A 21,421-nucleotide genomic window follows, 5' to 3' on the forward strand; every position below is an offset into this window, starting at 1 on the left:
CAGATGAAAATACTATCTCTAGATCGCTTTGCAGTGTTCTGATAAAACGTGCTGGTGACTCCACTTGGTACTCTGCTTGACTGAAACTGGCAAAAACCAAATGATTATTTTGGTATAAATGAGTCGACTCCAGCAAACTACTGTTATAAGCATGAGCACCGTCAGACTGGTCGTGGCAGAGGTGTTGCAACAATATATAGTGATATTCTCAATATTACCCAGAAAACAGGATACAGGTTTAACTCATTCGAAATACTTTAAATAGTAACATTAAATAGTAATGACTTTATGAATTTCTTCACTGAGAAAATAGATAACATTAGAAATACAATAGCGAATGTAGATTCTACAGCGTCTAACACTTCAGTTTCATCCATCGCACCCAAAGATAAACTGCAGTGCTTTACAAATATAGGACAGGAAGAGCTAAATAAACTTATCACTGTATCTAAACCAACAACATGTTTATTAGATCCTGTACCCACTAAATTACTGAAAGAGTTGTTACCTGTAGCCGAAGAACCGCTTCTCAATATCATTAACTCGTCGTTATCTTTAGGTCACGTCCCAAAACCATTCAAGCTGGCGGTTATTAAGCCTCTTATTAAGAAACCAAAACTAGATCCTAGTGAACTGGCAAATTATAGGCCTATTTTAAATCTTCCATTTATGTCTAAAATTTTTGAAAAAGTTATATCTGCTCAATTGAGCTCCTTCCTGCAAAAAAAAAGATCTGTATGAAGAATTTTAGTCAGGTTTCAGGATCCACCTTAGCACAGAAACTGCACTTGTTATAATTACAAATGACCTGCTTCTTGCGTCAGATCAAGGCTGCATCTCATTTCTAGTTTTACTTGATCTTAGTGCTGCGTTCGACACCATAGATCATGACATACTCATAGATCGATTACAAAACTATACAGGTATTCAAGGGGCAGGCTCTAAGATGGTTTAGATCCTACCTGTCCGATCGGTACCATTTTGTTTACTTAAATGGGGAGTCATCTCATTTATCATCAGTAAAATATGGAGTGCCACAAGGATCCGTCCTAGGTCCCCTTCTATTTTCAATATACATGTTGCCCCTTGGTAATATTATTAGAAAATATGGAATTAGCTTCCACTGTTATGCTGATGATACTCAGCTATATATCTCAACGAGACTAGATGAAACCTCTAAATTATCTAAGCTAACAGAGTGTGTTAAAAATGTAAAAGATTGGATGACCAATAATTTTCTCCAATTAAATTCGGATAAGACAGAGATATTAATTATTGGACCAAAAAACACTACACAGAATCTTGTAGATTACAATCTGCAGCTAGACGGATGTACTGTTACTTCTTCTACAGTTAAAAATCTGTCTTATATTAGACAGCAACTTGTCTTTTGAAAATTATATTTCCCATGTTTCAAAAACTGCATTCTTCCATCTAACTAACGTAACCTCCCTGCAAAACTCACCAAAACTTTGTAGGTCTTGTCCCTCATGCTGGCCCTTACAAGATTGATCGCGTTCAGGATTGCGTTCAGGATTGCGGGTAATGAAGTACTTATCCAAGACATCGCAAATAAAAGGTATTTATCTCAAAACAAGGTTAGTGCCTCATGAACCTTTGGCGTTTATATGAGCATATACTATCGCTTAGTACAACCGTAGCTGGTTTTAAGTCTACCATGTATGGTTACGTTTTTATGGCTTATACCCCAACTGTCAATGCAGAAATTGTATTGAATTTTTGTGGGCGGGTCTGTGATGCTCTATTGCAGTGCATTTTAGACATTTTTTCATTTATTAAATATTAAATTGCTTTGCATTACATTACCAGGCCTTTTCCAAAGACATGAAAACATCATGAAAATATTGGCAACATTAATTGAATGCTCTCAAACCTCAGTGAAATCAATAAAGACCTCTAATGACTGCCGTCACATGTAAATCTGGATGCTTTTATTGGGAAAACTGCCTAAGTGTGTGAAATACAGTAACTGGATTAATCACTACCAGCGCGGTCTCAGAAGCGAAGCCCCCTGTGTTCCTGTGCATTATCTGCTGTAGTGTTTGGAAATCTGCAGATGCACACACATTTATTTCATTGCACAGAGCCCAGATGTCATTAAGCGAAGAGTTGAACATATTCCATACACTCCATGTGCTGCCTCAGCCATATTTCATCCGCTCGGATGGCCGTAAAGCAAGGCCATTATAATGCATCACTGCTTTATGCCACATACAAACAGTATACTAGGGCAATATAATATAAACTTGTTGAAGTCCGGCCAGCTTTAAGTTGATGAAACCGAGTGCTGAATGGATATGGTGTGTGTGTGTGTGTGTGTGTGTGTGTGTGTGTGAGAGAGAGAGAGATAGAGAGAGTTTCAGAAGTGTGTATCTAATCATATTGTTTGCCCTGAGAACAAAAACATACTGTTCAATATCCTCATTAAGAGGGAGATACAGATTCATAATAATGATATCCTCAAGGTTCAGCCGCAGAGATTTGAGGGCTTCATCTCTATCTCTGCAGTGAAATATGCTTGACAGCTGTGGTCATTCAAGTGAGATATGTTTATATCTTAATATAGATGATGCTATCCTTCTTCCCTGACATTAATTCAGTGTCGGGGACCTCAGAGCCTCGTGCATTATGCAAAATAATTGCAGGGGCACATTTTACAAGAAGTCAATTCCAGCGGGCGTGAAGAACGACAGTGTGCTGTAATGAAGAGCGTAAGAATCACAAATGACGAGTCAAAACTAGCAGAGGTATTAGTGCGGCAGGCGGTGGAGCATTTCCAAGGGTTTTTATTTTTTTTTCACATTATTAAACTTGTGAACTTGTAATACTTTGTTAATGTCATGCATTAACATGATAGCCGATGTGACAGCAAAAAAAAAAAAAAAGAATTATATATGTATATATATATATATATATATATATATATATAATATTTTTATATAATATAAAAAGCTGTTTATTTTATTTATTATTATTATTATTTTTTTTAGGTTTTTTTTTTTTTCTTAAATTCCTGCTTTTTCAGCTACAGATTCAGAAGATTATGGTGTTTTATTTAAGCTTGACAATACCTATTTAGTAGATGTTTTCATAGACTAGAAGAGAGAAAGTTTTCATTGAAATTCATTCAAAGGCTGATTTATTTAAAAAAAAAGCAATTGACAGGGCTTGTCCAAATACCCACACTTGTGGTCTTGGCCACTTGAGAGCATGTGAATGCAACAGGAAGTAAGGGCACAAACTGGTCCCAGGGTTTTAAATGCCAAAGTGCAGTGCCATTAATGCACACTAAAGCTATATCTCGAAATACCTCTCTGGAGTATATCCCATCATGCATCATGCTTTGGAATTAAATTGTGAGATATTTTTGTCAAGATCCCACGCTGTCAGGATCCTACAGTAGTTTATGTTCTACTGCCTTGTTTTTGTGGACTCTTATTTTGAAATGTTCTCGTTCCCTATTGTTTCTGTGTTTCCTTGTTCCTTTGCCCATCTGAATAAGTTCTATAACACTTGATTAGATTCTCCTGCCTTGTTACCCTGTCAGTATATAACTCAGTCTCACACCATTCACTGGCGATTATTGTTTAGCCAATGTTGTCTCGTTTCCTGCCCTGTTTTGCCTGTTTACTTGTGTTTTGATCCTTGCCTGTGTATTCTCGATATCCTCTCATCTTGCCGTTTAGACTCTGTTCAAACCTTGCCTGGATTATAGCCTGTTAGTTTACATGTTTGCCTCGCCCTCTGGATTATGTTTGCTGTCGTTTGACCCATGCCTTTTATGGATTACTTTTCAGTCTCGCCTTCTATATCTCTGTTTGCCATTGTTTGATTCTTACCTGTTTTGACCATGTCATTCATTAAAGCCTTGCACATGGATCAGCTTGTCTCACGTCTCTGTCAACCCGTTACACACGCAAGTTCAGGGTAACCTTTACAGTGTAATTTAAATAAAAATAATAATTATATATCACATATAATTTGTTAGTAAAACAAAGTGTTTTTTTGTGTTTTAATGTGTATGGGTAGTGTACATTTGCCCCATTTTTTTTTATCACATAATTAGAAACAGCACAATTATTAAATTGTGGCTTGTCATTGGGTGTAACATGGGAGCCGTGATGACAGAGTAGAGGATCCATATGCAAGGCTTTATTAGAAGTGTAGTCAGACAGGCAGGGCCAAACACCGGCAAAACAGTACAATCTCAGGGAACAGACAAAAGAGTAATCCAATATGCAGGCAATAGTCAGGGCAGGCAGCAAACAATTAATAACAACGAAACAGTCCAGGCTCAAAAACAAGGCAAGGCAAGTAACAAGGAACATGGTAAAACAGGAGAACACAGTTACACTACAGACTAACAATCAACAGTGATGTGTTTGTGGGTGAATCCTTTATAGTCTTTCTAATGTGATGCATCTGTGGACTGGTGATGAGTGCTGATAAGTCTAGGCAAAGGATTGTGGGAAATTGAGTTCTGGATGAATGGTAAAAGTCAGCGATGAAGTGCCCTCTGGTGGAGATCATGAGCACTTTAGTGTGTGATCGTGACATAGGGACTACTGAAAAGACATTTAGATGTTTAGTTTAAAATGCAAAGTAGTGAACACCATCATTAAGCTCTGTAAACACTTGAATTTTTTACAACAATTTAAGTGTGTTGCATAAGGTAATGAAAAGTTTTACACACACTTCGGGAAATAACACGGGAAATATGTATTGTGAGTAGACAAGTGGTCAAGTACTAAAACTGGGTATTGGAACAGACCCACTGTCTTCATGAAATTGACTTGGCTTGGCGCCGGTACAGGATGGCTGCCTCCGTGACGTGCTCTGCATATGTTTTTGTCTTTTTGTTAGTTTGTCCTGTCTTTAGTTATATTCCTGCAATCAGTTTCACCAGGGATGAACTGGTGAACATTCAGCAGAACGCACCACAAGATGTTTTTCCGGATTTCAATTATTCAGACGCTTTACTGAATATTGTTATCGGAGGAGCAGCGGCGCTGATCAAACGCTTCAGGACGCGCAGGCGAGGAAAGCGAGCTGGCGCGCTCGTCAGACTCAGGAAGCGCGGATTTCGAACGTCGTTGCCTAGCATCCATCTGGCAAATCTACGCTCTCGACCCAAGAAAACGGACGAACTCCTTCTGCTTTCTCAGACAAATAAGGATTTCACACACTCTGCTGCTCTTTGTTTCACGGAAACCTGGCTGAATGACGCCATACCGGACAGCGCGCTCCATCTGCCGGGCTTTCAGCTGTTTAGAGCGGATCGCGACGCAGAATCAACGGGGAAATCGCGCGGTGGCAGGACATGCTTTTACATCAATGAACGGTGGTGTACAGATGTAACTGTGTTAAAGAAGATGTGCTGTCCTGATCTAGAAATGCAGTTTGTCAACTGCAAGCCGTTCTATTCGCCGCGGGTGTTTCACTCGTTCATTTTGGTTAGTGTTTACATCCCTCCGCAAGCGCAAGTAAGTCTGGCTTTACAGAAACTCGCTGAGCAGATCACAGAGACAGAACAACAACACCCGGACTCTGTTTTTTATCATTCTCGGGGACTTTAATAAAGCCAATCTCTCCCGTGAACTGCCAAAATACAGACAGCATGTTACCTGTCCCACCAGAGACAGTAATATATTGGATCACTGTTACACCTCAATAAAGGATGCATATCACTCTGTTCCACGAGCAGCTTTGGGACGTTCTGATCACCTTCTGGTTCATCTTATACCGACCTACAGGCAGAAACTAAAATCAGCTAAACCTGTATTATGGACTGTAAAAATATGGACTAATGAAGCAGAGCAGGATTTACAATCTTGTTTTGACCTCACTGATTGGAGTGTTTTTGAAGCTGCTGCCACCGATCTGGATGAACTCACAGAGACCGTAACATCATATATCAGTTTCTGTGAGGATATGTGTATTCCTACCAAGACTCAACTAAATTACAACAATGACAAACCGTGGTTCACTGCAAATCTCAGACAGCTCCGTCAGGCCAAAGAAGATGCTCACAGGAAGGGGGACAATGTCTTGTATAAACAGGCTAAATACACACTGGAAAAGGAGATCAGAGTGGCAAAGTCACTTCGAACAACTCAGCATCAGTGTGGAAAAGTCTAAAGAAGATCACCAATTACAAGACACCACCCCCCAGCACTGTGGAAAATCAACGACTGGCAGACAATCTGAACGAGTTTTACTGCAGGTTTGAAAGAACACCCATCACCTGCCCTGAACACCTCTCCACACAACCGTTTACACCAATAACAACTCCTGCAACCAACCCTGAATGCCTCTCCAAACAACCGTTCACACCATTAACAGCTCCTGCAACCCATCCTGAACACCTCTCCAATCAAGCACTCTCACCATTCACACCTCCTGCATCCCCCCTCTCCCCCACTCCTGCAATACAGATCAGCGAGGATGCGGTGCGCCAGGTCTTCTGGAAGCAGAAAAGGAAAAAAGCACCAGGCCCAGATTGTGTTACACCAGCCTGTCTGAAATCCTGTGCTGACCAGCTGGCCCCCATCTTCACAAAGATCTTCAACAGATCGCTGGAGCTGTGCGAAGTCCCTTCATGCTTCAAACGCTCCACCATCATCCCCATCCCAAAGAAACCCAAAATTACAGGACTAAATGACTACAGGCCTGTGGCTTTAACATCCGTAGTCATGAAGTCATTTGAAAAACTGGTGCTGGCCCACCTGAAGGACATCACTGGACCCTTGCTAGATCCTCTTCAGTTTGCCTACAGAGCAAACAGGTCTGTGGACGATGCAGTAAACATCGGACTGCATTATGTTCTGCAACACCTAGACAGACCGGGAACCTATGTGAAGATCCTGTTTGTGGACTTCAGCTCGGCTTTTAACACGATCATGCCAAACCTCCTCCTGCCCAAACTAACTCAGCTCTCCGTGCCGACCTCCGTCTGTCAGTGGATCAACAGCTTCCTGACAGACAGGCAGCAGCTAGTGAGGCTGGGAAAATACACATCCAGCACCCGTACAATCAGCACCGGAGCTCCCCAGGGCTGCGTTCTCTCCCCACTGCTCTTCTCCCTGTACACTAATGATTGCACATCTAAGGACCCCTCTGTCAAGCTCCTGAAGTTTGCAGATGACACCACACTCATCGGCCTCATTCAGGACGGTGACGAGTCTGCTTACAGACAGGAGGTTAAAGAGCTGGCTGTCTGGTGCACTCTCAACAACCTGGCGCTTAACACGCTCAAAACAGTGGAGATGACTGTGGACTTCAGGAGAAACCCCCCTGCTCTCCCCCCACTCACCATCATGTGACCATCATGTGACTGCAGTGGAGTCATTCAGGTTCCTGGGCACCACTATCTCTCAGGACCTGAAGTGGGACATTCACATTGACTCCATTGTGAAAAGGGCCCAGCAGAGGTTGTACTTCCTTCGCCAGCTGAGGAAGTTTAACCTGCCACAGGATCTGCTGAAACAGTTCTACTCCACCATCATCGAATCCATCCTCTGCACTTCAGTAACTGTCTGGTTCAGCTCAGCTTCTAAATCTGACCTCAGAAGACTACAGAGGGTAGTCCGGACTGCTGAGCGAATCATCGGCTCAACTCTCCCATCTATTCAAGAACTGTACTTATCCAGAGTGAGCAAAAGGGCTGTTAAAAATCACTCTGGCACACTCCCTCTTTGAACTGTTGCCATCTGGTCTAAAAAAAAAAAAAAAAAGTGGGGGAAGTCGTGGCCTAATGGTTAGAGAGTCGGACTCCCAATCGAAAGGTTGTGAGTTCGAGTCCCGGGCCGGCAGGAATTGTGGGTGGGGGGAGTGCATGTACAGTTCTCTCTCCACCTTCAATACCACGACTTAGGTGCCCTTGAGCAAGGCATCGAACCCCCAACTGTTCCCCGGGCGCCGCAGCATAAATGGCTGCCCACTGCTCCGCGTGTGTGCTCACAGTGTATGTGTGTGTGTTCACTGCTCTGTGTGTGTGCATTTCGGATGGGTTAAATGCAGAGCACAAATTCTGAGTATGGGTCACCATACTTGGCTGAATGTCACTTCACATACTTAGTATACACTTAAATTTTGCACATAATATACATGTACATAAATAACTGCATTTTTGTAATATACCTGCCTACAATTGTCAATTTGTATATTGTTATTCCTTATCTACTTATTTGTATTTTTTGTATTTTTATATTATTTTATTATGTGTTTTATGTTCTGTCGCTGTCATTCTGTTGTACTGCGGAGCTTCTGTCATGAAAACAAATTCCTCGTATGTGTAAACATACCTGGCAATAAAGCTCATTCTGATTCTGATTCTGATTCTGATTCTGAATGACTCATTGAATCATTCACTCACTCGATAAAAAAAAAAAGTGTATTATGGATTTGATTGGAACTATTTTTGTTTGCAAAATTGAGCAAAGCACAACATTAACACAACAATAATTTGTTTATTGAGCTATTGTAAATATCAGTATCACATTTATATTGCTGGTGAGATATCACTAAAATTTATCATATGATATAAATATAAGAGAGTGATTTTTTTACTCATATCTTGAATTTTAGGCTCATATACCTGCATTCTAATAGACTCCACCATTCAGTCAGTCGTCCTGCATCATGTTCATCAGAAACTGCATCAGTGGAAGATGACAGACAGCTATGGAAAGGGTGCTGCATTAAATGCTTTAATAATACCTTATAATATGAAGCAGGATTAGAATATCAGTGGGTTCATAAAAACCACTATTTGCAGTGCAAGCTACTACTTAGAAGTCAAAGCTGAACACCTAGAACCACTAGTGAAATTGGAAATTCATTAGAGCACATTTAGTTTAATTGTATTTGGTTTGAATGGGAGGCTACTGGAGGTCCCGGTCAATGGCCGGAATGTTATAGTGGAGATATGAGATCTCAGTGTAATGGAGATCAACGGCCTGTATTAACCAACAATCAGCTCTGAGTGAGTTATCCGGATGCATGAGTCCTTCTACTGCTCTAAAAGCTTGCTTTCACTAACTTGATACTATTGAGGATGCCTGCAATTAGTTTGATTAATTAAAACCCTTCTGGAAAACATAATTAAATTTTTTGTTTTCCAGTAAAACTATCTAAATGGTCTTAACCCTCTGGAGTCTAAGGGTAGTTTTGGGGCCTGGAGATGTTTTGTCATGCCCTGACAAAGGCTGCAGACAGCACACCTTGTTTGTTAGCTTTATTTTATAAGTGCACAAAGTTTTGTTGTTATTATGTCTGTATACAAAAAAAGTAGACCCTTTACAGATTCGATTGATGTATTGCTCTTATCTGTACGATTAAAACTGAAAGTGTAATTTAAGTTCTTTTCGGGGTTATCAGAAGAAAATGACTCATAACGCGTATACGGGTTAATTGACTTCAGAGGGTTAAAACTAGATGCATTTATTTCAGAAGGAAGTTTGTATAATATACTGTAACAAGATTTATATCCTGAGAATATAAAATGCATTATAAAAGAGAATACTATTGAATCAAAATGGTATTTGTTTAAGCATAAACTTAAATTTAGTTTAATTTACGCTTAAAACAAAATGCCATTGGGGCAATACATTAAATACATATCTAAAAACAGTACCTTTTCTTGATATTGTTACTGGAAAGTTTGATTAAATATTGATATTGAAATATTGATTGATATTTTCTTTATTTAACTTTGAGAGCTGTTACAACAATAACATAAGTATTTTAAAGAGGATTTTATATGGAATTTTCCCTCTGTGTATCTCCTTTTTCTTTAGTAGTGGTTGAAACTATATGAAACTCATGGATAATACAGAGAATAGATGTCATACTCCGTAAACTCAGATCCTGAACCACACCAGGTTCTTCTGAGAAAAACTTACTTGAGCAGTAATTGGCCCTAAGGCTGGAGGGTTTGATGTGCTTGATAAGAGTAAACCACTTTTATTTTCTGTTTGTCCTGCTCTGAAATCTTATCAGTTCTTTGCCAAGTTGGACACAATACAGAAATTCCTGTAGTCAGTCCTTCTCTCTCTCTGAGGTCCCTTTCAAAAGCCGTATAACATCTGCTCTACCTGTTTCACTGCAATTTTAGTATCATTATGAAACTATTATAGTTCGATTCCCAGGGAACACACATACTGGTAAAAAAAAAAAAACTAAATGCACTGTAAGTCGCTTTTGATAAAAATGTCTGCTAAATGCATTAATGTAAATTATCAATATTTGATCAATTTATATCTTTATTATTTATATTCTGAAAACTTAAACTTTTTTGCCTTGGCAACTAGTTGAAATAAAACATTAATAATATTTTATTTCAGATAATATTTTATTCTAATGTAACAGATATGTTAAATGGTTTTATATGTAACCCTGATCTGTTGTAAAAACAGGTACATTTTAATAAACTTTCGAAAACAGTACTTTTTTTCTACTTTTGCTTTAGTTTAGATTTAATTTTGCTTTAGTTGCACTTAAGTGGCCTTCAGTAATATTATCTGCATATTATCTGCAAGTGATTTTTTTTTTAAGTGGAAGTTTTACATTTAATACTTTTTCATAGGGGTTACTATGAATCTCATCATGAACTTCTACAGTTTGTATCTTTTGCTGTTCAATCCGTCAGTCATTTCCAGAAAGTGTTTCTCTGTCCTTGTTTGCCCTTCAGTAAAACTGCAGTGAAAGTTGCAGCATTCAACGCAGTGTCGTTGATATCATGTGGCAGCATGATGAGCCTCTGCACTTATGCTCAACCCTGTCAGCAACTTCTACTTCTTTAAAATGCCATTTGGCACTTTTTCTCTTCTAAATAAGTGATACCTACTTAAAATCAATGCACAGAGCATAGGTGGCTTTAAATCTAGGTTCAAACCGTGTGGCATCAGCTCATCAGGGGTCTTCATTTTCTCTCCAAAGGTAAGCTGGGATGAATCCTGAACATATAATACTTCCAGAGAGCCGCATGCAAACATGACATTATTGGCATTAAGGATGAACACGTTTACCATGAATCTAATGTGTTCCTTATTGCTTAATTTAAAACCAATTGCCTCAGACCTTGAACAGATGAAGTTCATCATTCAGCTGCATGTTGTCAGGCGGAAGCGTCATTCCTCTTTAGCCTGATGGATTTTGTGTTGATTGTTTTTTGATGTGCTGCTTTTTGAATATTTCAAACTCTTTAAAGAGCAGAAAACGGTGCCTGCTGTTCCTGCGCTGCTTCTAATGAATCATTGTTCGGTTAGCTCTGGCGACGGATCACCTCTCACCGTCTGCATGTCGTCTCTAAACAAACAATTAAATGCTCTTCTCAAACATTCAGAGTTTCTTATGCCATAATTTGTAACAGAACAACAATTCAAGTTCACGGCAACACATTGATTTATTTTTCTCTCCGTGTAATTAGAGATGCATAAAAATGGAATGTCTGAGAAGATAATGATAACCGATAATCAGCTCGCCATTTTGATGCTCAATTATTTGACCCTTTTGCATTCTAACCAGCAGGATAATTGGCTGATTAATTAAAAACCACCCACTTGATGCAAAAATAAGAGTCATTAATGAAACAATTTTTAGTATGACATTTTATAAATGCAGAATGAGACGTGGTAAAGAGCCACAGATGTCTGTCTGGCATGCTGGACTAACATAAAAATAAAATAAATAAATAAAAAATAATAAAAATAGTAATAATAATAATAAATAAATAAATAAATAAATAAATAAAATGCACAGACTGAATGCAAAACTGGAATAATTCACATTGTATTATGTAATTTCTGGCTGTAATTTGCTGTGTGTGCACATGCAAACAGATTAGTTAGGTCATTAGTTAGATCCAGCACAATGCAATTTCAAAAAGAAATATGATCACTTCTAATTCCTCGAGGCCAGTTTCATAAAACAAGTTTACCAAATAAGCCAGGCTTATTTCAGTTAGTCTGACTCATTGTCAAATGATTTGGTTCCATAAAGCAAATTTAACATAGGCATCACACACACACACAGAGATATATATATATATGTGACGAGTGGGGCGGGGCCGAGAGCCGTGGGAACGGAGCGAGGCCGGTGGAGTGATTGGAATTGAGCGACACCTGAGCGACACCTGCTCGACCCACCTCGCTCCGTTCCCACGGCTCTCGGCCCCGCCCCACTCGTCACAATATACAGTATAGACCAAAAGTTTGGACACACCTTCTCATTCAAAGAGTTTTCTTTATTTTCATGACTATGAAAATTGTAGATTCACACTGAAGGCATCAAAACTGAATTAATTAACACGTGTGGAATTATTTATGGAATTATATACATAACAAAAAAGTGTGAAACAACTGAAAAAATGTCATATTGTAGGTTCTTCAAAGTAGCCACCTTTTGCTTTGATTACTGCTTTGCACACTCTTGGCATTCTCTTGATGAGCTTCAAGAGGTAGTCACCTGAAATGGTCTTCCAACAGTCTTGAAGGAGTTCCCCGAGAGATGCTTAGCACTTGTTGGCCCTTTTGCCTTCTGTCTGCGGTCCAGCTCACCCCTAAACCATCTGGATTGGGTTCAGGTCCGGTGACTGTGGAGGCCAGGTCATCTGGCGCAGCACCCCATCACTCTCCTTCTTGCTCAAATAGCCCTTGATGCCTTCAGTGTGACTCTACAATTTTCATAGTCATGAAAATAAAGAAAACTCTTTGAATGAGAAGGTGTGTCCAAACTTTTGGTCTGTACTGTATATATATATATATATATATATATATATATATATATATATATATATATATATATACTTATTAATATTGATTACCGGTAATAATTCTGATTGTCCGTATCATTGATGCACCAGAACCATCTGCTCTTTCTCACTTTCTTGTTTTCAACAGTGAAGGCTGGGAAGTACAACTTAACTGTCAAAACTTCAACCTATTTTAAAAACACAAGGCATCACACACTTGCCAACAAAGGAAAATCTGAGGATCATACACTACACCTGCTCTATGCCTGCTCAGAATTCAGTATGAAGATGCATTGCTGCTTAAAAGTCAGACTACATAATGTCTGCTCAGACCCACCTCAACCCTTAGAGTCAAAGTATTGTATAAAGCTGTGATTTCTGTGTAAATGCATTTATGCCACTTCTGAGCTTCATTAAACACATAAATGCCTCTTCAGGTTCTAAAATCGGCTCAAAATATCAATCATGTTTGGTCCTCTGACTGACTGGATTTATTGTCTGAAGCAAAACAAATGGAAGTCTGTTCCCATCATACAGTGCACGATTTTCTGTGAAATCTTTTCAGTGATTTCTCAAATCTGCAACTACCTCTGACTTGTCCAGACTGTACATTGTTGCTCAAATCTGGGCAAAATCAGTGTTGTGTTTTCCAGCATTGCGTTAACTTACTGCCGATGACCAAAGAAAGATAGAGAGAGCAACACTGTGTGTGTTTGAATGAAGTGTATGTGTGTGTGTGTGTGTGTGTGTGTGTGTGGTCTCTGCATTGTGTTTCAGAGCAAAGTCTGTCACTTTAAATGTCTCGGTTTACAGTAAATGCACCAAATATCTCTGAATGTGTTGTGAGTTTAATGTATTTATGAACACAGCATGCACCAGATATGATGTATTTCCACAGTTGTATAATCTTCAACAATTTGTCAACAATGGTCAGACGATCACAGCATTTAACAAGATTCACAATGAGATGTGTTTGGAAAACTGTTGTCACAGAAACTTAAAAGGCTTCCCTGCAGTTTTTTACCAAAACAAAAGCTTGAACTCTTGCAAGTAAACAAATTAAGGCTTTTACTATTGCAGTGTGAAGTAAAATAATATACTTGCAGTTACAATAGTAATATATTTCTTAGAAGTAGTATTAAAATAACATTGATTCTTTTTTTATACTAATAATTATACTAATAGACTAATATTTTTACTCTTACTCTTACTCTTACTCTTACACTTACTTTTACACTTATTCTTCTTCTTATTATTATTATTACCACCCCCAACAGAAATATCAGATAACAGAGTTTCAGCTGATATGGAAATACTTTATGAATAAAAGTAAATTAATTATTGTTCATGTTTTTTGCACTCAATGTTGTGCCAGTTGTTCCCTGTGATAATGAATATCTATTTTCTAAGGTATCAAATGTACATATTTCAGTTCATTGTGAAAACATTAGTCATCACAGCATTATCATACACAGTGTAAAAAGTGCAGATTTGATTTTAAACATGAGAACCCCTAAACTCTCCTGTTATTGTCGTTCATGAGCAGATGGAGCTGATTCCAGATCCTGATCCTGATGAAGAAGGGACTAAAATAAGTGTGAGTACATGACCTATGGCTATATATTCAGAATGCACTACTACATACTGTAGAAACCATATTTGCAACGATAAAGTAAATAATGACGTGTATTTGATTTTTGGGAGAATAATCTCTTTATTAAAGGTGGTTAATGCAGTTTACTTGATATAAAATCAGAGCTGAAAGCAGAAAGACACGTGAAGATACAGTATTGTAAAATTACAATAAAAGAGCATTGACTGCATATAAATCTCTAAACTATCAATCAGACAACAGGATCTCCATGTAGGGGAGATTGCAAGCAACAGCAAATATTGATCTTTTAGAGGCTTTTGCACATTATATATGATACAGTTAGGCTTTATAGGGTTAAAATAACTTGATGGCACCTCTGCTGTTATGAAAGGCCTCTAAAGCAAAGACGCTGGCAAAAAAAAGATGTTATCGGTTGGTCTAGAGCAGCAAGTACATGTAAGGATCTGTCTTCCATTCTCTTCACAGACAGCCAAGGTCCAAGGCAATGACATCTCCCACAATCTGCAGATCTCTCGGGTGAGCAAGAATGATGAGGGTCTATACGAATGTCGCGTCACCGATGCAAACTATGGAGAACTGAAAGATTACAAAGCTCAAGCCTACCTGAAAGTCAACGCCACCATCCGCCCGCGCAACAGGGCCATTAAGAAGAGCTCTCCACTGCACCTGACTGATAAGAAACCCCGCAAGAGCAACTCAGCTCTCGGCCAGGACAGCAACAGCATGAGTTCAGACCAGAAGTCCCAGTCCACTTCTACTTTGCAGACGTCACACTCCAAAACAGTGGAGCACAGCACAGGGTCAGGTATGAGATGCTTTACGCGCACTTCAGGGATCGATTTCTGTTTCTGTCATTGTGTTTCAACATGTTTGCGGATTGTCATTAGAAATGGGCTCATGTGTATCTGCAAGATTTCATTATTAATTGTCTGTGATGCCATAGAATTAAAGACATTACAGTGTTGAGGGAATTTTCAAACTTTCCACTGTATTAAATATCATGCTCTACTGGAAAATAAATAAAATAAACATCATCCTTCTAATGAGCGACTTTTATTAGTATTTTAATTTGCACTTAAAATATGTACATAATAATTCATATGTGAGCAAGATATTTATGGCCAATCACTGCAAGTGTAATAAGCTACATTTAATTACTTCAGTGTTTATGTAATTGGAATTCAAAATTGCAGCCACTTTGTAAAGTTTCACATTACTGCACATACTTTTATTGCAATAATGCTTCTACATTTTCATTGCTATATAAAAATGTCTTTGAGAGTTTTACCGTGAGGGACCAACCAGTTATTATTGCTCTTTTAATTAGTTGCAACATAATATTGCAAATGTAAATATAAAAAGCATATTTGTACATATGTAAAATGTTTAATTTGCATGGAGCATGAAATCATTATAATTTAATAGTCTGTAGGTACTCTACTGACCTCAAAATTAATTTGTCTTTTGAAAGGAAACATTGCCTCTGGAAAATATCTGCACCAGATCTTGAATATTTGCATTTCAAGTATTACTAGTCTGCACTAAAATCAGGTATTAGGTTTACATATTTAAAATCAGGTTATATTTAACACACTCTGCATCGTTGTATTCTAAATCATGGTAGACTAATGAGATTGAGTAACCTTGCTGAATATCCAATCCTGTCATTCTAATTCAACATCCTGCACACCGTGGCCAATTTTGATTTGAATAGGAACCAATTCGTACATTCTGGAATATCCAAAACCACCAAAGATCATACAAATCAAAAAAAAAAAAAAAAGTAAGAGATGCTAGAAGCCACGAATACTCTACGCTCTTTTAGCCTTAGAGGTCCGTCACTACTACAGCATCAGCGAGATGTAATTACAGCTCCTGACATTCTGGCATGACTCATTCTCTTCCTTACAGCTAATCAGATGCGACTGGTAATGAACCTATAGATGTGATGCATAATCAACAGTGCATTTCGGCCCAGAGTTAAAAGGGCCTGCAAGAATGATTAATTACTGCAAGCAAAAGAAGGGAGGAAAGCTTGGGGCCGATGTGATTGCTTGTTTCAGGAAGGTTCCCGTTCGGCTTGATCACCTCGGGCCAAATGAGATCTGGCAGAGAGGAGCAGAGGGTCATGGGAGGATCCTCCTCTCCTCTCTGATTTAAAGCTCCAGCGAAGCTCCCCGGACACCGAACCCCCTCCCATCGCCACGCTCTGGCTGACGGAAAAATCCTGTAAATGTCACCATGATTTACTGAATATTTAATTTCCCATTTCCTCTTTGTTGCCTTGTTTTAGGGTTTTATGACCAGTATACATCCTTGAGCTTCTCCTGTTCTCTTCTGTATTCGAGGCTGGTGTGCAATAAGTTCAGAGCGGAATTAGATCGCATTTGCTTTGAAGTTTTCAGGCCTTGTATCGCACCTAGTTTCATTGTTCAAAGGACAAACAAATATGAGGAAAAACAACTTGAAATGCGGTTTAAAAAATTCAGGCGTATTTAGAGTACTGAGTGAGAAAATGGAACATGATCAAACCTGCTAACAATAGGACCCAGAAACTGACTTTTTGTGGAAAAAGTGTAAGACATCCATCATTTATCAAAGTGTTCCTATACATACCTGCACCACAAAATAAATAAATAAATAATATTTTAATTAAATTGATGTTTTATCTGTTTCTAAACTGGCATCCAGCACAGAGCTGTACTTGTGTTTCTCTGTAACACAGCTGTCGGCACATATAGGTTGTTTTAAAAATACTCTGAAAAGCCTTTAGAAAGGCAGATTTGGCTGCAGGAGGCTCCACATTAACCCCTTTTCATGGTGTAATGGCAGTTTCAGCTTGATTTATATGGGGAGGTTTTAGCACAAGGCCTCTGTGAATAGGCAGATAGCATCTTCTTTATTTACACAGACTAATAACAGGACTATTTTGTTGTACCTGGGTAATGTAGAGTTGTTCTGATTGCACTTTATGTTAAAAAAGTAATAGTATTAGTAATATTGCACATATATCTATAGCATGGGCATGAACGTCCTTGTTGCTTTAGTACTATGATATTTTAATAATAATAATAATAATTATTAAAGCATTTAGCAGACGCTTTTATCCAAAGCAACTTAAAGTCCATTCAGGCTAACAATTTTTACCTAACGTGTTAACTGGGAATCGAACCCACAACCTTGCGCTGCTAACACAATGCTCTATCACTTAAACCACAGGAACAACCTACATTATTTAGGAACATAAAGTTACACTAATCAAAAATGAGAAACATTACATTGGCAACCAGATGACTAATATACCACAACAAATTCTGGCATCGGCATCGGCGAGTACATGAACCCATATACCGATCCGATACCATTTTGTTAAACAAGACCTAGTTATGACCGCTAGCTTTGGCTAACTGCTGCACGGTTCTTCTTCGCTGCTCAAAATGCATTGCAAACACAGGAATTTGTGCTGTGTTGCCACAAGCAACCCCTATTTAGAGCAGCGAACAAGAAATGAAAACGCGTTAGCAGCACTGATCTATATATGACTGGATCGCTCATCGCGTTCTAAACTGCCAACAGACAGTGAAGCCGCTTCTATATTATAGATCAGTGGTTAGCAGTATGTCCACTGTTTAGCAGTATTTCATACTGGACCAACCAGACAGTAAAATGGCGACTAGGGATGCCACAAGTACTGGCACTTCACTACCAAGTCGGTGCTGAAAATGTAAATATGTGATGATACCAGCGTCTCTTTAGTATCGGTAGTAAGTTACCGACTCTCGAGTATATTCGGTACCTGCAGCTGCATTCAGTCACTTCCGTGTTAGTCTAAGCGCAGGGCTCCAGACTGTAGCCGAATATATACTAATGTCTGTGAATATTAAACTGCAAAATACTATTTAAATATTACTCCTGCAAATTCTACATCTTTGTGGCTGACGGGCTCAGATGCGCGGGAGCTTGCTGTTTTGTCGTCTCTGCCGTGTGTCACTATATGAGGACACGAACACATAAACCGTCACTTCATGAGAATTTACCGTTTCATTTGCCCTCTTGGCAAACCCGTGTCTTCCCTTGACAGACCCGCTCTGTCAGTCTCTTCTGGCAGCTGTTCCATCCCTACTCTAAGGTAGGACCTGCCTCAGAGACCCATTCCATATGTAGTACTGCCCCCAAGGCCAGTCCATATCAGTATCTCCACATGTCACCTCCCTATGGGTAGGATGTGGTCTCCGTAGTGACCTTTTCCTAAGGCTCGCTTCCCCATCGTCTTGCCAAGCTGTAAGAACAAATAGGGAAGATTTGAAGCAATCTTTCTCCAAAGGTTGAAATCCCTTCCACTAACTTTGTGTGGGCGGAACAGCAGCGTGGCCTTCTCCAGCAGCGATGTACTCACCCTTTGGCCCCTTCGGTACCAAGGTCAGTGAATTTGCGCTGGGGCTTTGGGAAGGTTACGACCTTAAGCGTAGCTTTTGTGGCACGCTAGGGCTTGTCGACAATTGCAGCGCCACAGGGTTGTGACAGTGTTCAGGTTGTGGCGTTTTCCATAGGACCCCATATGTCGTTCAACATAACTCGTAGTGACCAACAGATAGGGAACGTCTCGGTTACATACGTAACCCTCGTTCCCTGATGGAGGGAACGGAGACGTTATGTCCCCATGCCACAACCTTGAACCGGTCGCTGTTGCCGGAACATGTTCTCAGCTCCTCAGCGTAAAACCTATGGATGCACCTGTCGCACTATTTATACCCGTTGGCACGGGGAGTGGCTCAGGTATGTTAAATCCACTAGCCAATTTTCATTGGCGTTTTCTCTTAAACTCAGAGATGATTGGCCTCCCAAGTGAGACCCCCATATGTCGTTTGACATAACGTCTCTGTTCCCTCCATCGGGGAACGAGAGTTACGTACGTAACCGAGATGTTTTTTACTTGTTTTGTTGTAAAGAGATTATCTGATTCATATATAATTTTTTATATTCATAGACTTATTTGTTGCAGTTTTTTATACAGCTATATTGTAAAACTAAAATACCTTTTTTAGTTTGCGGTGTTAGATTTTTGGCTGCATTTGAAGCTCTTTTTCACTTAAGAAAATAAATAATTAATAATATTACTGAGTGAAAAATTTAAGTGGGTCTGAATACTTTCCGTACCCACTGTACACACACACACACACACACACACACACACAGACAAACATATATATATATATATATATATATATATATATATATATATATATATATATATACAGTCGTGGCCAAAAGTTTTGAGAAATACATAAATATTAGTTTTCAAAAAGTTTGCTGCTTACCTGCTTTTAGATCTTTGTTTCAGTTGTTTCTGTGATGTACTGAAATATAATTACAAGCACTTCATACGTTTCAAAGGCTTTTATCGACCATTTCATGACATTTATGCAAAGAGTCAGTATTTGCAGTGTTGGCCCTTCTTTTTTTTCAGGACCTCTGCAATTCGACTGGGCATGCTCTCAATCAACTTCTGGGCCAAATCCTGACTGACAGCAACCCATTCTTTCATAATCACTTCTTGGAGTTTGTCAGAATTAGTGGGTTTTTGTTTGTCCACCCGATTTCATCACCCTCCTTTTAACATGTCAAGTCTGCCATTCTAACCCAATCAGCCTGACATAATGATCTCCAGCCTTGTGCTCATCAACATTCTCACCATTCTCACCAAATTGCTATTATAGAAACTTAAGCAGCAACTTTTCCAATTTCCAATATTTTTGTTATTCTCAAAACTTTTGGCCATGACTGTATATATATATATATATATACAGGGCTTGACATTAACTTTTTTTTTTTCAAAGTTACTAGCCACACAGCATTTTTTCTAGCCACATTTTTGTTGTTGTGAATCCAGCCATTCTTGACCTGACTTCCACTTTTCGTTGAAAAGTCTTTTGTTTTTCTTTGTCTCTTCTTCTTTTTTGGTTTCATCGTCAGGTTTTCTCTCGTGTGTTGTCTGCTCACCGGGTTTTGTTACACCTTTTAAATGTCGCCACATAGCTCCACCGGCGTCCAACGACGTAACTCCAGCAGCGCAGCTAGCTGTCTCTTCGTTTCTGTCACTAGCGTGCAAGGCAACACTGTGTGCATTAGTGATGCGCTGGTTGTCTCATTACGGGGCGGGTCATTAAAAACAAAACAAAGAAAGTGTTGGGTGATAGTAATTTTTCAAATCAGATCAGATCGACGATACGCGATATTATCGTGCATGAGTGGAGCAAGAGAGAGACTCTTTGTTCTTGTCATAGCATAACTATTTGGTGTTTTAAACCATGCAGGTGCGCGAGAGAGAGCCTATGGAATCACCAATAATCGAATTTTTTTTTTTTTCCAACATACTGATACACTAATGTAAATATAAAATACTGTATTTAAAACAGCTAGTTCATATATAGTCGGACGCAGCTGTCATATGAAGTCATCAGTCTAAATGTTCTGCAAAATCAGTCAACATAGAAAATCAATAGTAGATTTCATATTCGTTTAACACTAATATTGGACATAAACAAACAATATTAATATAAAGTAGGCTATTCAAAACAGTTAAGTTCATATATTTGGAGTAAAGTTGAATTGAACTGATGCAACAGTCATACAGCACTCCAGACCGCGCGCCTCATGACGAGACTGATGCATCGATATGCATTGTAACATAAATGTGCCATAAACTCAGTTAGTGAGGGCTGGTTTAAAATACTGCACACATATAGGCGGTTCAGATTACTTGTTAAAGTGCAGTGAAATACCCTATATCTGCAGACGATGTACGTCTGTTTGTGGATAGAGACTTCACTGGCTACATGCACTAATCCTCATTTGCGCGCGCTGTGTGTGTGTGTGTGTGTGTGAAATGCGGTGCTGAAGTGAAATAGCTGGGCAGTTTGATAGCTGAATTATAATAAGCCGCCTCATAACCTGCAGGTCGGGTTGGGGCTGGTAAGGAAATTTTACTTAATCTGCAGGGGGTCTGGGGCGGGACAAATAATTTCATAAAAGCG

The 21,421-nt window shown here is 39.1% G+C and overlaps 1 protein-coding gene across 1 annotated transcript in view; it reads left to right on the top strand.

Annotated features, from left to right (window-relative positions):
- Positions 1-21,421, top strand: part of LOC132123867 (V-set and transmembrane domain-containing protein 2A-like) — a 52,186-nt gene that overhangs the window by 29,345 nt on the left and 1,420 nt on the right. Inside the window, exons 3-4 of the mRNA XM_059534562.1 lie at positions 14,319-14,369; positions 14,853-15,192. Of these exons, the coding sequence (XP_059390545.1) occupies positions 14,319-14,369; positions 14,853-15,192 (391 nt within the window). The remainder of the gene's footprint in view (positions 1-14,318; positions 14,370-14,852; positions 15,193-21,421) is intronic.

The sequence above is a fragment of the Carassius carassius genome, chromosome 42 (assembly GCF_963082965.1).
Source record: "Carassius carassius chromosome 42, fCarCar2.1, whole genome shotgun sequence".
Lineage (NCBI taxonomy): Eukaryota > Metazoa > Chordata > Actinopteri > Cypriniformes > Cyprinidae > Carassius > Carassius carassius.